Source organism: Gobio gobio (assembly GCF_949357685.1).
Source record: "Gobio gobio genome assembly, chromosome: 16".
In the NCBI taxonomy this organism is placed as follows: domain Eukaryota; kingdom Metazoa; phylum Chordata; class Actinopteri; order Cypriniformes; family Gobionidae; genus Gobio; species Gobio gobio.
The window spans coordinates 22575909-22589490 of NC_137109.1; the positions used below are offsets into that span (position 1 = coordinate 22575909).

Sequence of the window (13582 nt, forward strand, 5' to 3'; positions counted from 1 at the left end):
GTAAATTAACCAAAGAATGAATCGACTATTCAGAAAATAAACAATAGATTAACCAGGGGGCTGGGGGAAATCGATTGAAAAAAATGGTTTGTTCCAGCCCTTCAGCTACTTTTCTTTTTATAATAGATGTCCTGTAATCAATGGTGGTGCTTGTCAATTGTGCACTGCAGAGGCCCCACACATATTTAGGAGTCAACATATCGTAGAGATTTGATGTTGGACTCTTTTGACTTGACCACTGTTTCAGATCCCAAAAGCAAACAACAAATGGTGCTAACATACACTCACACAGTGTGCTGTACTACTGGTGTAAAACCATAATCTAACCTTTAGCCCCATAGCTAAAGCTCAGTTGGCCAGATAGTGATCGATCGTTTCTGAATCATTAAAAAACAGTTTGGGACACAGTGAGCCTAGAGACTGTAGTGTACACCATACGTTCAGCTTGAAGGTTTGCTATAAATGGTGTTCATAAATGAGTGTTGAGAATTGAAATTTTCTCTTGAAACAGTAGAGGCTTGGAGCCAGAAACAGTATTATTGGAAGGTTGATATGTCACAAAGGGTTAGTTAATCACTTTCATGTCGTTCCAAACCCGCAAGACCTTCGCTCATCTTCGGAAAACAAATTAAGATATTTTTTATTAAATCCGAGAGCTTTCTGACCCCAAATAGACAGCAACACAACGACCACTTTCAAGGCCCAGAAAGGTAGTAAAGACATCGTTAAAATAGTCTGTGTGACTCCAGTGGTTCAACCTTAATGTTATGAAGCGACGAGAATACTTTTTTGTGGACAAAAAACAAACAAAAATTACTTAATTCAACAATCTCTTCTGCTCTGTGTCACTCCCCTACGCGATTCACGTAAGCACCACAACGCATGCATATGGTGCTCAGCCAATAGTGAGCCAGCGCTCTGCCGTAGAACTAGGAAGCGCTGCACTGTGTGAATAGTGTAAGAGAGTGAAAGAGAGAGAAGACATTGTTGAATAGTCTTTATTTTTGTTTGTTTGTTTTTTGCACACGAAAAATATTCTGGTTGCTTCATAACATTAAGTTTGAACCACTGGAGTCACATGGACTATTTTAACAATGTCTTTACTACCTTTCTGGGCCTTGAAAGTGGTCGTTCTGTCGCTGTCTATGTGGGGTCAGAAAGCTCTCGGATTTCATCAAAAATATCTTAATTTGTGTTCCGAAGATGAACGAAGGTCTTACAGGATTGGAACGACATGAGAGTGAGTAATTAAATGACAGAAATGTCATTTTTTGGGTGAACTATGCCTTTAAGCAGACAGTTAGTGACCACCTAGAAGCACCTGCTCACAGCATGCTCTAGCAACCACTCAGAGCACCTTTAGCAACTACATTGCAGCACCCTGGCAGCACATGCAAGCACTATCTAGTTTTTGCCTTTATAGTGTGAATGTTAAATTCAATAGAATTTTCTGTAAAGGGTAGGCATGTATGTTTGTTTGTTGGTCTTTTCAGGGGAATCATAATCATATAATTGGACAGCAGATTAGACAAGTGGCACCCAATCAACAGTATCCATCAATGCAGCCGGCACAGGCAAGTTCTTGTGCATTTACAGCCACTTGACACATTTGCAGTGTTGATTTGACTATTCAGCCTTCACTGAAACCCAGAGATGATAACCCAGTAGTGTCACGTTTCTGTCTTTAGAACATGTCCCAGGGCTACACCCCCTACGGCGCACACATGGGGATTCAGCCACACCCCTCTCAGACAGCTGGAATAGTTCCTAACTCGTACGGTAACCAGGGATTCCAGGGAGGACATCCTGGCACAAACCCTGGCATGGTGGATCCTCTTAGGCAGATGCAGCAGAGGCCGAGTGGCTATGTCCATCAGCAGGCTCCTGGAGCATACGGACATCCAATGCAGAACACACAAAGGTCAGTCACACACCTCTTTAGGCACCTCTATTAATCAGATTTGCTAAATGATGGTATCATATTAGGATGAGCGACTTGACCAAATTCTTATTTCACAATATGAGAAGTTTTATTTCACATTAACGATATATATCACAATATAGTTATTTTGTGTTTTTATTATCTCATTTAAGTTATTAAAATATATATATATATTTTAAAGAATACAGTAAAAACAGTAGACAAATACAATGTGACCCTGGACTACAAAACCAGTCATATGGGTCCATTTTTGAAAATTATTTGAAAATCTGGAATCTGAGGGTGCAAAAAAATCTAAATATTGAGAAAATCACATTTTAAGTTGTCCAAATGAAGTCATTAGCAATGCATATTACTAATAATATTTATATATATATATATATATATATATATATATATATATATATATATTTATATATATATATATTTATTTATTTATTTTTTACGGTAGGAAATTTACTAAGTATCTTCATGGAACATGATCTTTAATGATTTTTGGCATAAAAGAAAAAGGGATAATTTTCACCCATACAATGTATTGTTGGCTTTTGCCACGAATATACCCGTGCGACTTATGACTGATTTTGTGGTCCAGGGTCACATATAACAAAAATATGAATTAAACATTCAGGTACAATAGGTTTAATTAACATGTAGTTCGAATTAGTACAGAACTTCAGCACAGTCTTCACTGTATGAAATGAATATAAATGTATTGTTATTAAAGCTAAAAAAAGTTATTCAGTCAAGAGCAAATAATTTTTTCTTCTCACATTAACATGAATGTCAAAGAGTAGCAGGTAGGTTTATTACGCTGCTGTAACTTTAAGACCAAATGCATGGATCCATTATACTGATACACATCCGGTTTACACCCAAATGTTTACTTCCACTTGAGACATAACCAGCTGTGTTTGCATGAATACTTCACACGATGGGCATTTTGACATCATTTTGTGTGTATTTGACCGTTCAAGTGCAATAAGACGTGAAGGAGAACTGAATTTGCGATCGCATGCTGAGAGACGTGGCTTTCTGCGCACATGCTTACACTGTGTGTCAGTCAGCGCATGCACGGCATTGAGTTCTTTTCCACTGCTTAATAACATAATAAGCTGTGTAAAACAAATCCGCTCAACTTTCGCCATCTGTCTCAGATTCTCCCATCAGTCCATGCAGCAGACGCCTATGATGCATCCAGGTCACTTGGGACCACAGGGCATGCACCCCAACATGAGGCCTAATCAGATGATGGAGCAACAGCAACAGCAGCAGCAGCAGCAACAACAGCAACAACAACAACAACAACAAGCCCAGCAGCAGCAACAGCAGCAGCTGATAAGACAGCATCCAGCTCTCAGAGTACGTACATGCACACTAGAGTGTGGAACAGGCCGCATTTTTCTGTCCGAGCCCGGCCTGCGTCCCACAGAGCAGTAACCGAGCCCGACACAGTTCAAATCTTTTCTTTTTTTTCTCTCACACTAATGATGTATGCTTGTTTGTGTGGAAAGCCCGCTTTTATTAAGCAACTGTTGGAAGGCATTCTGAAATGTTTACAGATGAGCGCATCAGCGCGCACACCTGGCAACAAAGCACATGTTAACACCAGGCCCAATCAAATAGCCAATTGAACTTAAGGGCGCTTTCACACCTACCTTGTTTGGTCCGGATTTTCGGATTTTTCAGTTTGGTCCGAATCAAAATTGCAGGTGTGAAACCTCCCCCGTACCACGGTCCGGACCAAACAGACTAAATTTGGTCCGACGAAAAGAGGTAGTCTCGGTCCGGATCAAACTGAACAAAGGTTCGGTTCGTTTCTAGTGTGAAAGCATTTTCTGTATGGTTCGTACTTTCAGACCATTTACAGGAAGTTCCTGTATATTTTTAAATATTATAATGTTATTTTTAAATTTCATCTAGGCTACATTGATTATGAAAAGTGAAAAGATGCGCAATCTGTCAGAAGACAGAAGGTCAGAAATGATTTTGAAATTTTTTGTATGATTTTGCTTCGAAAGCCTTTCTTTAATGTGAATTTCGTTTCGTATAAATTGTATCTTAATTTTAATCAACGTTTAATCAGATAATTGCCTGAATTTAATAAATAAGAAGCAACTAGTCTATAGCAGACAATAATCGCGGGAGCGATCACATGCTTTCCACATGAACTGGAGCGTGTCTCAAATTAACCGAAACTCAGCAGGCTACTTGTCTCACAAACATGAGAAATATGTGTATATAAAGCTTGAAATGTCCACTTTTAAACATAACGAAAAGAAAATAGTCAAGCAATGCGCACTGTTCAATAGTGGCAACGATATGCATCTGTTCATTCATTCTTTTCAAAGACACTGACGTCAGACGCACGTCCGTTTACAAACCAATCAATGTCCAGATGCCGCCCACATAGATGATGACGAGTGGACGCAAGTGTGTCATGTAAAGTTCTTTAGTGCGCTCACATAATTGCAATGTGAAACCAAACCAAAACTGACCGAATTTATAAAATGTATCAAAACATGAACTTCGGTTCGGACCTTGTTGCGGACTGTGTGAAAAGTGTGAAAACGCCCTAAATTAACAAAGGTCTACCAAAAATGGCCCAAGCTAACAGAACAAAACATTAACGTAACACAAATGCAGCTTATTGAAATGAAAATCACTCTTACCATTTTTCTTGAAAACTGTATGGCTACTAAACTGCAACATGGGATCTATTTACATAATCCATCCATCAAAGTTTCCATCACGCGATTATTACGCTGACGTGCCCGACCCGAACATCAAATATCTGTCCGAAACCGGCCCGGCCCGGCGGTTACCGACGGGTCCCATCGGGCTCAGGTCAGGTATTCTTCCTCTAATGCACGCACACACACCCAAAGTCGATCATATTGCATTGTGGGATACAATATGTTTGGGTGAATTCTGCACAACAAGAGAAAGCATAATGCATGCTTGCTGGCTTTCTAGTGGCCCCTGTAATGTTGTAATTGTGTGTTTGTCTTCAGCAGCAGCAGGTGCAGCAGCAGGTGCAGCAGCAGCAGGTTCAACAACAAGTGCAACAGCAGCAGCAGGTTCAGCAGCAGCAACAGCAGGTTCAACAGCAGCAGCAGCAGCAGGTGCCGCAGCAGCAGCAGGTTCAGCAGCAGCAGCAGCAGCAGGTGGCAGCAGGCCAGCCCCCCGCCCAGGCCCTGGGCATGCAGCCTCTGCCCCCGCAGCAGCCCATGGTATGACACCGTCCCCGAACAATCTGCAGTTGTGTACTTTTAAAATGCATACTGAAAAGTGGTAATTATAAAACCATTCTAGCAGCCACTTGTGGCTTATTGGTTTACTCTGTGGAATTTTAGACATTTAATTCTGTGTCGTTTTATTTTGTCCCAGTTCCCACGGCAAGGCATGCAGCAAACCCAGCAGCAGCAACAGACGGCAGCACTGGTCAGACAGCTCCAGCAGCAGCTCTCAAGTATGCCTGAATCTTTACATTACTCCCTTTCAAACAGCAATTTTTGCTGCATATACACTGCCCTCCCAAACGTTTTCAAATGCTCATGGCAGGATATTGGACAATATCAACATTAGGGGTGCCACGAGATCTCGCGTCGAGGTGAAAAGCTGTCTCGTGTAATTTTATCTTGACCTGGTCATGACGGAGTGTGAGGGTAAAGTTAGGATAGAATATGCCAACGCTACGTTTACATTACGCTGTAGTTTTGTTTTTTATAGAAATAAAAACAATTTACTTCAAGTGGATAACAGTCGCTTCAATTCTATCAGCTCATCCAACATGAGCTGTTCGAGTTTACCTAGTGCGCAGCACTGCCACTGATCACGTGACGAGAAGACATTGAGTGTGTGTGTTACGAGTGTTACATGTTAGTGGACTGGACCGTGGCGGAGGATTCGTTGCGCAGCAGAAGCGTCAGACTAATATATTTTAAAATGTGCGTTCAGCACCACCGCTCCCTTATCCCAGAGTACGCACAATCGCGAAAGGGAAAATAAACGGGAGCGCGCATTCGAACACGATTTCAATACGTTACCGCTGTTTGAAAGCGGCTCCCTGAGGCGCGGGAATATCTCCCAATATAAAAGCTTGTTGTAACCATCTCTGAGCCCTGTATCACGCTTGAAGAAAAAATTGGTCTCTATTTGCACTTTGAATATTGAGTACTTTGATTATGGTTATTGTTTGCACTTAATATCTGATCAATTTTTTGGGAAGGAGAGGAGTTCAGTTAGGAGGTCAAAAGAAGCTCGTGCAGTTCTGAGGTCTGAAGAGACGATCGTGCAGGAGAGAAGCCAGTCAGTTGAGTTTTTGGCAAAACCTTTACAGTGCTTGTTGTCTTTTACTGCATATGATAATTCATACTCAGAAAGTAGAACTGAAATGACATTCATTACAAGATGATGAGTTAAATTGTTTGCAGGTGCATTTGAAATGTTTTTTGTAGTCATGTATTTCATCATAGAGGATTTCTTAAAAATGCTATGTAAAAAATCTTGTCTCGTGAACCCAATCTCGTGTCTCGTCTCGTCACACCCCTAATCAACATAAATCCTTGTATCTTTCTATAAATGCATGAAAATGACTGGCAAAATAATCACATCAGTCAGAAGCCCTTTTGGCAATCTGGGTCATCACACATACCTTATCTGTCTGTTTTGCACTAACCTCGACTGGCAGTTAAGAACAGTTTAAACCCAGGGTTTAGTTTTGACGTGAACGCTTTTTAGCGTACGTCTACAGCCTTTCAAAATGTACTCCATTTGTTAGCATGCACAAACGCAGTACGACACATGTGCACTAGAAAGTTTCGTCCTTGTCAAGTGTCTGCGCTTTTTGTACTCACAAAACTGCTCAAATTTCTGTCTGAACACATTAATTTGTTCTTAACCTCGTTCTAATGGAAATGAGTTTGGAGTATTCTAAACGGGCGACCACATGCCCCAGGTTAGTCATTTGCAAACATATGAATATGATGTGGTTCAAAAACATGTTGTTGCCTGAAGCACGCAATGCTAAGTGTGCCATCCTCAAAACGAGTTAAAACCCAATAAACGTTTAATACAGGCCTCTTATTAGCCAGCTCTACATGCGTGTATCTGCGTTGTTATACAGAGAAACCTCATTGCTCAAGCTATAATGCAGCATTTTATTGCATATGTTATTTACAATAATAATATCATATTTAATATATATCGATGTAGACAATGAAATCTTAACATGATTATAAGGCACCCAGAGTATGTGATTTTTGCGTAGGGTATTGGTGAATCACGAAAATGTTCATACGCAGATCGCACAAGTGCTTGTCAACATGGCCGTCTATTGTTATTGTGGTCTCCCGCACTTTGTTTGTAAGACATTGGGCTGGGCCAGTGTAGCCACCTGGTGGACCAACTGATCAGGCAACTGACAATTGTGTGCATATCCTAGTGTATGCGTGAAAAATGGAGTACATTTTGGGCTTTAAAAGATGTTTTAGAAGTAGCTCTATTTACTTTACATACAAAATGTATGAATTTAGAATGTACTAAAGTTTTCATCATTAGTACTGTTCTTTATAATGCAAAGAAAAAATATCATTTCTGTACTAAAATTCTTTTTTTTTTTTTCCTTTTGCTAGATACTCAACCTGGACAGAACACCAACTCATATTATTGAGAGTGTGAATGAATTTTAGCGGTGGTAAAGAATAGTTTTGTCCACAAGCGGACCTTTCTGAGATGAGGATCCCTGCGCCTGAAAGAAGCCCACCGGGCCGTATCTAAAGTAGAGTCAAACATTGTTTTTCAGACATGCATTTCTGAAAGTCATAGATGCTTTGTTCTGTGAAACATCGAGGTGAACAATGAAAGAGTTTATGTAAAAAGAAGTACAGGAAATTATAAAAATATTGCAACTTTTCTTTTTATTTTATTTCAATTTGTACAATTTTTCAGTTTCGTGTATTTCTCATTAAAAAAAATCATGTCACTTTTTATGCCTTGTCGTACATTGTCGAAAGATTATAGAGTGTGACCTTTAAGGATAAGTTCACCCAAAAATGACAATTCTGTCATTAATTACTCGCCCTCGTATCATTCCAAACCCGTAAGACCTTCATTCATCTTCAGAATGCAAATGAAGCTTTCTGTTCCTCCATTGACAGCTACGCTACTGGCAGTGTCATTTAAAAAGTTAATAAAGAGATTGAATTAAGGTTTTTATTAACAAACATTCATCAGCAAACATAAACCGAAGCTCAACGCATAACAAACCTCTTGCTGAAGCTCAAACGTGCTGCGTAACACGAGAATGAACTTCATTGTTTCTGGCACATTAAGTGAACATGCTTGAGCTTCCTTTTACCACAACTGATGTGTGCGTTGATGAATATTTATGTAATTTAAAAGCCTAAATTCAATCTGTTCATCATAATAGTGATCGATTCTCTTCAGAAAATGTGGACTAAACCGCTCAATTCATATGGATTAGTTTTATAATCTCTTTAAGAACTTTTTGAAGTATCAAAGTGGTAGTTGTGTCACAGGTTTGGAACAACATGAGGGTGAGTAAATGACAGAATTTTCATTTTTGGGTGAACTTATCCTTTAAATCATTGTTTGCTCAAATGTCTATGATGATCTCCATTCATGGTACCCCAACACCATTTACCACCGTTATCTTTTAGTACTAAATTGAATCCTGGTTAGAACTACTTCAAGTAAGCTCAAGTATTCATTAAGATTTTGACTTGTGTTGTGTTCCCATTTTGGGCGTCCTCCCTTTCACTTGGGTCCTCTCAAGGCGATTAAACAACACTCCCAAGTCAGGACCCAGCGTTCTTCCTTCTAAACCACAGTCTCTTCCTTCATATTTCACCAGGAAGTTGAGCGAATCCCAGCTTCTCTCCTCAGGCATGACTCCCAACCTAGACAAAATTTTGTCTGCAAGATCTGGCACCACGGGTTGCAGGAGTATCCCATATATCCTGAGGCACTCTAAAGACACGTGAAGGATTGTGTCTAGCCACTGCTGGTCTCCAGGATTTTTCCGGTCAAGCTTCCACGGTGCATGTCTTTGGACAAACGCATTAGTCATCCGCACGCATGCGCTGACGGCCTCCAGTGCTTTATATATGTGCAGATTCTCAAAGTGCTGCTCTACTAAGACCGGAAGCGCAGATACGGCCTCCACCATTCTGTAGTCCTCTGAGACGGCTTTTCCACCGAGCCCGTCAGACGGTTCCTTTGGGAAGCAGGTGTTGCAGAACTGAGGATAAACCTGTTTGGGGTTGAGCGAGGGCGCAGTGCAGCGGTTTAAAAGCCCACCGAGAGCGTCCGCTAACTCACTGTTGCACATCTTTATGACTTTATCGTCATAATAGTCACAGTCCGAGTCAGGAACCCCTTGTCTCAGAAGGAAGTAGCGCAGGCCATCCACAGTGAACTTCTCCATGGCGTCCAATGGGTCGATCACGTTCCCAAGACTCTTGGACATTTTCTTTCCTTCCACCGTCCAGTGAGAGTGCACAAATATCATCTGAGGAAGAGGTAATCCTGCAGCCAAGAGAAACGCCGGCCAGTATATCGCGTGAAACTTAAGAATGTCCTTACCGACAACATGATGGACAGCTGTCCACCACTGGGAGTTCTGTGGGTAACCAACAACGGTCAAATAGTTCACCAGAGCATCCAACCACACGTAGATGACTTGTTCTGCATCTCCAGGGACTGAAATACCCCACTGGAGGCGGCTTTTCTGACGAGATACTGACAGATCTGGGACACCGTCCTCCAGCCACTGAAGAACCAGGTGGTGAAACTTCACAGGCTGGATGATATTTGGGTTTAATCGAAGCCAATGAAGCAATTCGGTGCGAAAATCCGATAGGCGGAACATGTAATTGTCCTCCTTCATCCACTCCACCTGTCAATGAGGATAGAGAAATTATCTTGTGCCACTTTGAAGAACTTTAAAAGAGTCTGGTTAGGTCAACACTAGTAATAGACTGATATAACCAAATACTATTTGACCATTTTAAGATTACTGGCCAATAACTGCATGCCTGACTAACGGAGGTGTCAATTAGCCAGGGGATCAGGGGTTTTCAATCTTTTAGATGACACAGACCCAAATGACACAAATATGATCATCATGAGATGGACTGCCGTCATAAAATTTAAAAGGCAGCTATGTTTTAATGTGTAAAGACCTCATTTACATCTGTGTACTATATGCTATACCAATGGGTCAATGACAATGCAATTGGACACAAAATATGCACATTATTTCCTCTTTTTTTTTTTATATAATTTCCTTTTTAGAATAACTTCATATAAAGTATCACTTTATATGAGAGAGAAAAGGTTTGTACTAGATCTCTCAAATACTGGTAAAATATAAGTGTGGGTACTGGGTAGGTTGGTACACTTTCCATGTCAGGTGGTACAACCAATGTAAAACTAGGAAAATGCTATTTCATCATAAACTTCTTTATTGCATTTAAAAACTCAATATACGGGCATGCTAGCAAAAGCTAATACAGGTATCCAAGTAGAACATGTAAACTTAATTGCACAAGTCATGTGGTGCAACTGCAATGAATGTCCCTAATATGAAAAAAAAAACATTTAAACTAAATAAATAACCAATTTAAAGGTAGGGTAGGTAAGAATGATCTAAAACACTTGTCCAAATTTGTTTAAACTTTCTTTATATGTCAATACATAATTAAAATTTAAGTACTCTGAAAAAGAGAGTATAAAAATCTAGTGACTCTAGACTTTTTAATCTGCAATAAACACAGCTCATTATTTTCGTTCGGGCCGAAACAAGTGATTGGCTTAGGCGACTGTCACTCTCTCTCTCTCTCGCTACCATGGCTACCACCGCTTTTGCTACAGGATCTGCCCACATGCGCGCACCCCAGTGTTGCCAAGTCGGGCTACTTCAAACACTGTTGCCGCGGGCTGTTTTTCATATCCGCGGGTTGAAGCGACCCCAATTATGTAATATTTTGCCCCGGGATTTGCGAATTTTAGCAGGCAGCCCTACCAAAAAGACATATTTTACCCCCCAAATGCGATTTTTACCAGAGAAACACGATTGGGCTTGTTTTGGGCTAGTTTTGAGTAGTAATTGGGCGCATTTATTCAAAAAGATTTTTTCTTAATTCGTTTACATTAATTAAACATTTAAAATAGACTGCAGCAATTCACATTTGTCAGAACCTCTAGTAAAGTTATTTTGTTTAGTTTGTTCAGAATTGTGATCTCTGTTTGAAACAAAAACATTCTCAATTTAGCCAGTCAAGATATTTTAAATTAATTATTTTAAAATAATTTTAATATAATGTTATGCATTTATTTATATATTTATTTTAATCTATTATGTATTTTAATATTTATTTTAATATCATCAAATCCTAAACTTTTCTATGGACCCGCTAGCACTTTCGACCCCTGTTCTAGATGGTGCATTCCACCGACAGAGAAGCACAGGCTATAATTCAAGAACAGGACGGATGGTACCTTGTGGCCGCTCTCAGTGGATACTTTGACCCGTCTTCCCTCCGAGTCTGTTCTGTCAGTGACTTGAGTTGGAGTAAGGAAACTTTCATCTGGAGTGGAGTACCAGCCTTCATAAGTGCCTTTGTAGATGAAGCCTTTGCTATGGAGAACAGTCCAGAAGTGTTCAACGGTCTGCCGATGTCTTTTCTCTGTTGTCCGAATGTAGTCCGTGTATGAAATACCACATCTTTGGAAAACATGCTTAAAACTCTCTGATACCTCAGTGCAGAAGTTCAGAGGGTCTTTCCCAGCATTGCTCGCTGCCTGCTGGATTTTGAGACCATGTTCATCTGTACCTGCAGAGCACATAAACAACCTCACATCAACATACTGATCTCTGGAGCCAGTTGCATAAACAGCCATAATGTTAAGACGGTGTCTTAAGAGCTTCTTAATAATAGTTTGCTACATTTATATAGCGCTTTTCTGGTTACTCAAAGCGCTTTACATATAGGAGGGGGGAATCTCCTCAACCACCAATGTGCAGCATGTGACGGCAGCCATATTGCGCCAGAACGGCCACCACACACCAGCTGATTGGTGGAGAGGAGACCGAGTGATGAAGCCAATCAGTATATGGGGATGATTAAGAGGCCATGATGGACAGAGGCCAACTAGCAGCTAGTAACCAGTCTTACTTTTTGGTATTAAATTAGACCAATCTATGTTTTGTATGTAACTGACAAAGTTATTAGCAATCTTAATCCTCTGGGCCTCTTCGGTCAAAAATGACCGAAAGATTTTACGTTTTGAATTTGTTTAATTTATTGCTTCATCTGAATGGGATGACACATGGTGACTTGTCGCATTAGCTATGTGAACACAAAAAAAATCATGGACATGATTCGGATACTGTTAAAGGGTCGGTGGAAAAAAGCCACACTTGGCTCCTTCGTGGTCAAGAATGACTGACATAGGAAATTCGGATTTTTGGTGGTACAAACTACAAATAAGCCACAGCAATGAAGGGGTGACACTCTAAAATGTCAAGAGTGCCAAATGGACACATGATTAGTGGGTTCAGCTGTGTTTCATTTGGGGTTGAAGCTAAACTCTACAGGGCAGTGGCCCTCCAGGAGCAGGATTGGACACCTTGGGTTACACCATGGCATTACAGAAGTTTTTCTTACTTTACTCCCATCAGATGACACTAATCTACATTAAAAATTGGATTTTAAATGCCTTCTCTATTTGAACACTGCTTTAATTGAAAATTTTTAAAATATATAATAGAAAATTGGCTAATAAAAATGTTATCCATATTGCATAGTATCGTAAAATCCCCTCATATGGAAAAATAGTATTAAACAAAAATATATTACATTGGGTTTCCTGCAAGAAAAAAAAAGGTTACATTTCAAGGCGTTGGCCCCTTTTGACCGCGAAGGAGCCAAGTGTGACCCCTAAACGAAGAGGACCAGAGGATTCATGACTAACTTGTAAGATTAGAGTCCCCTGGTGTTAGTGTCTAACTTTTTTCAGTCATGCAATACAATTAGACAATGTGTAAACCGTACCTGTGGCGAATCTGGAGTTGTATCCCTGTAAGAGCTTGAATCTGTGCAGGCAGTCAGCAGTGACAGCTGAATACACATGGCCAATGTGAGGAGATGCGTTGACATAGAAGATGGGAGTTGTGATGTAATATGGTCTCGAGCTCTGTGAATGACCTGTGCAAAAGCATCGCAAAGCCTGACTGTGATAAATACGGTAGACGCGTGGAAGAGCGTGTCTGGATAATCTTTGTACTATTGTTTTGGTGCGAGTGAGAATACAGCACGGAGACCTCATCACGAGACAGCTGCTGTCTGTGAGGCGCGTGTGATCCGAACATCCGGGTCAGCGCCGTCACAAATGAGTTCAAGTTCAAAGAAAAGGTCCACCAAACATTCCCTACTTTGAGATCCGGTTTTAGAATTGTGTAAAATTAGGGACCAATTGCGTAAATATAAGCATTATCTGAAGCAGTTAGCCAATGGTTAATAATTTTTTTTTATGGAATATGAATGACTTTAAAATAGTTATGACCAGTCCTAAAGGAAAAACATACTTACTATGTGCTTAGAGTTCAGAGCC

At 40.3% G+C, this 13582-nt stretch overlaps 2 protein-coding genes across 17 annotated transcripts in view; one reads left to right on the forward strand and one right to left on the reverse strand.

Annotated features, from left to right (window-relative positions):
* The window catches only part of med12 (mediator complex subunit 12), a 43422-nt gene extending 35489 nt beyond the window's left edge, over positions 1-7933 (forward strand). For 8 of the 16 annotated variants that reach the window (XM_079838375.1, XM_079838362.1, XM_079838372.1 and 5 more), the window contains exons 39-44: positions 1494-1574; positions 1689-1921; positions 3100-3304; positions 4957-5175; positions 5333-5414; positions 7579-7933. In XM_079838375.1, coding sequence (XP_079694501.1) covers positions 1494-1574; positions 1689-1921; positions 3100-3304; positions 4957-5175; positions 5333-5414; positions 7579-7616 — 858 coding nt within the window. In that variant the 3' untranslated portion in view covers positions 7617-7933. Of the gene's footprint in view, positions 1-1493; positions 1575-1688; positions 1922-3099; positions 3305-4956; positions 5176-5332; positions 5415-6173; positions 6254-7578 lie in introns of all 16 variants that reach the window. The other 8 variants (XM_079838374.1, XM_079838368.1, XM_079838373.1 and 5 more) reach the window with 3 other exon arrangements.
* On the reverse strand, positions 7843-13328 carry mars2 (methionyl-tRNA synthetase 2, mitochondrial). The gene is made up of 3 exons (XM_079838376.1): positions 13024-13328; positions 11468-11802; positions 7843-9863 (listed from the first exon to the last, which is right to left on the reverse strand). Exons 1-3 carry the CDS (start codon positions 13295-13297, stop codon positions 8676-8678), a joined length of 1797 nt encoding a protein of 598 aa, XP_079694502.1. The 5' UTR covers positions 13298-13328; the 3' UTR covers positions 7843-8675.
* Between the last annotated feature and the right edge of the window lie 254 nt (positions 13329-13582).

Coding starts and splice junctions, on each gene's coding strand:
- mars2 (XM_079838376.1), bottom strand. CDS start 13,297: ATGAGGTCTCCGTGCTGTATTCTCACTCGCACCAAAACAATAGTACAA. Junction 11,803..13,023: donor CAACTCCAGATTCGCCACAG/GTACGGTTTACA, acceptor TGTGCTCTGCAG/GTACAGATGAACATGGTCTC. Junction 9,864..11,467: donor CCACTGAGAGCGGCCACAAG/GTACCATCCGTC, acceptor CCTCATTGACAG/GTGGAGTGGATGAAGGAGGA.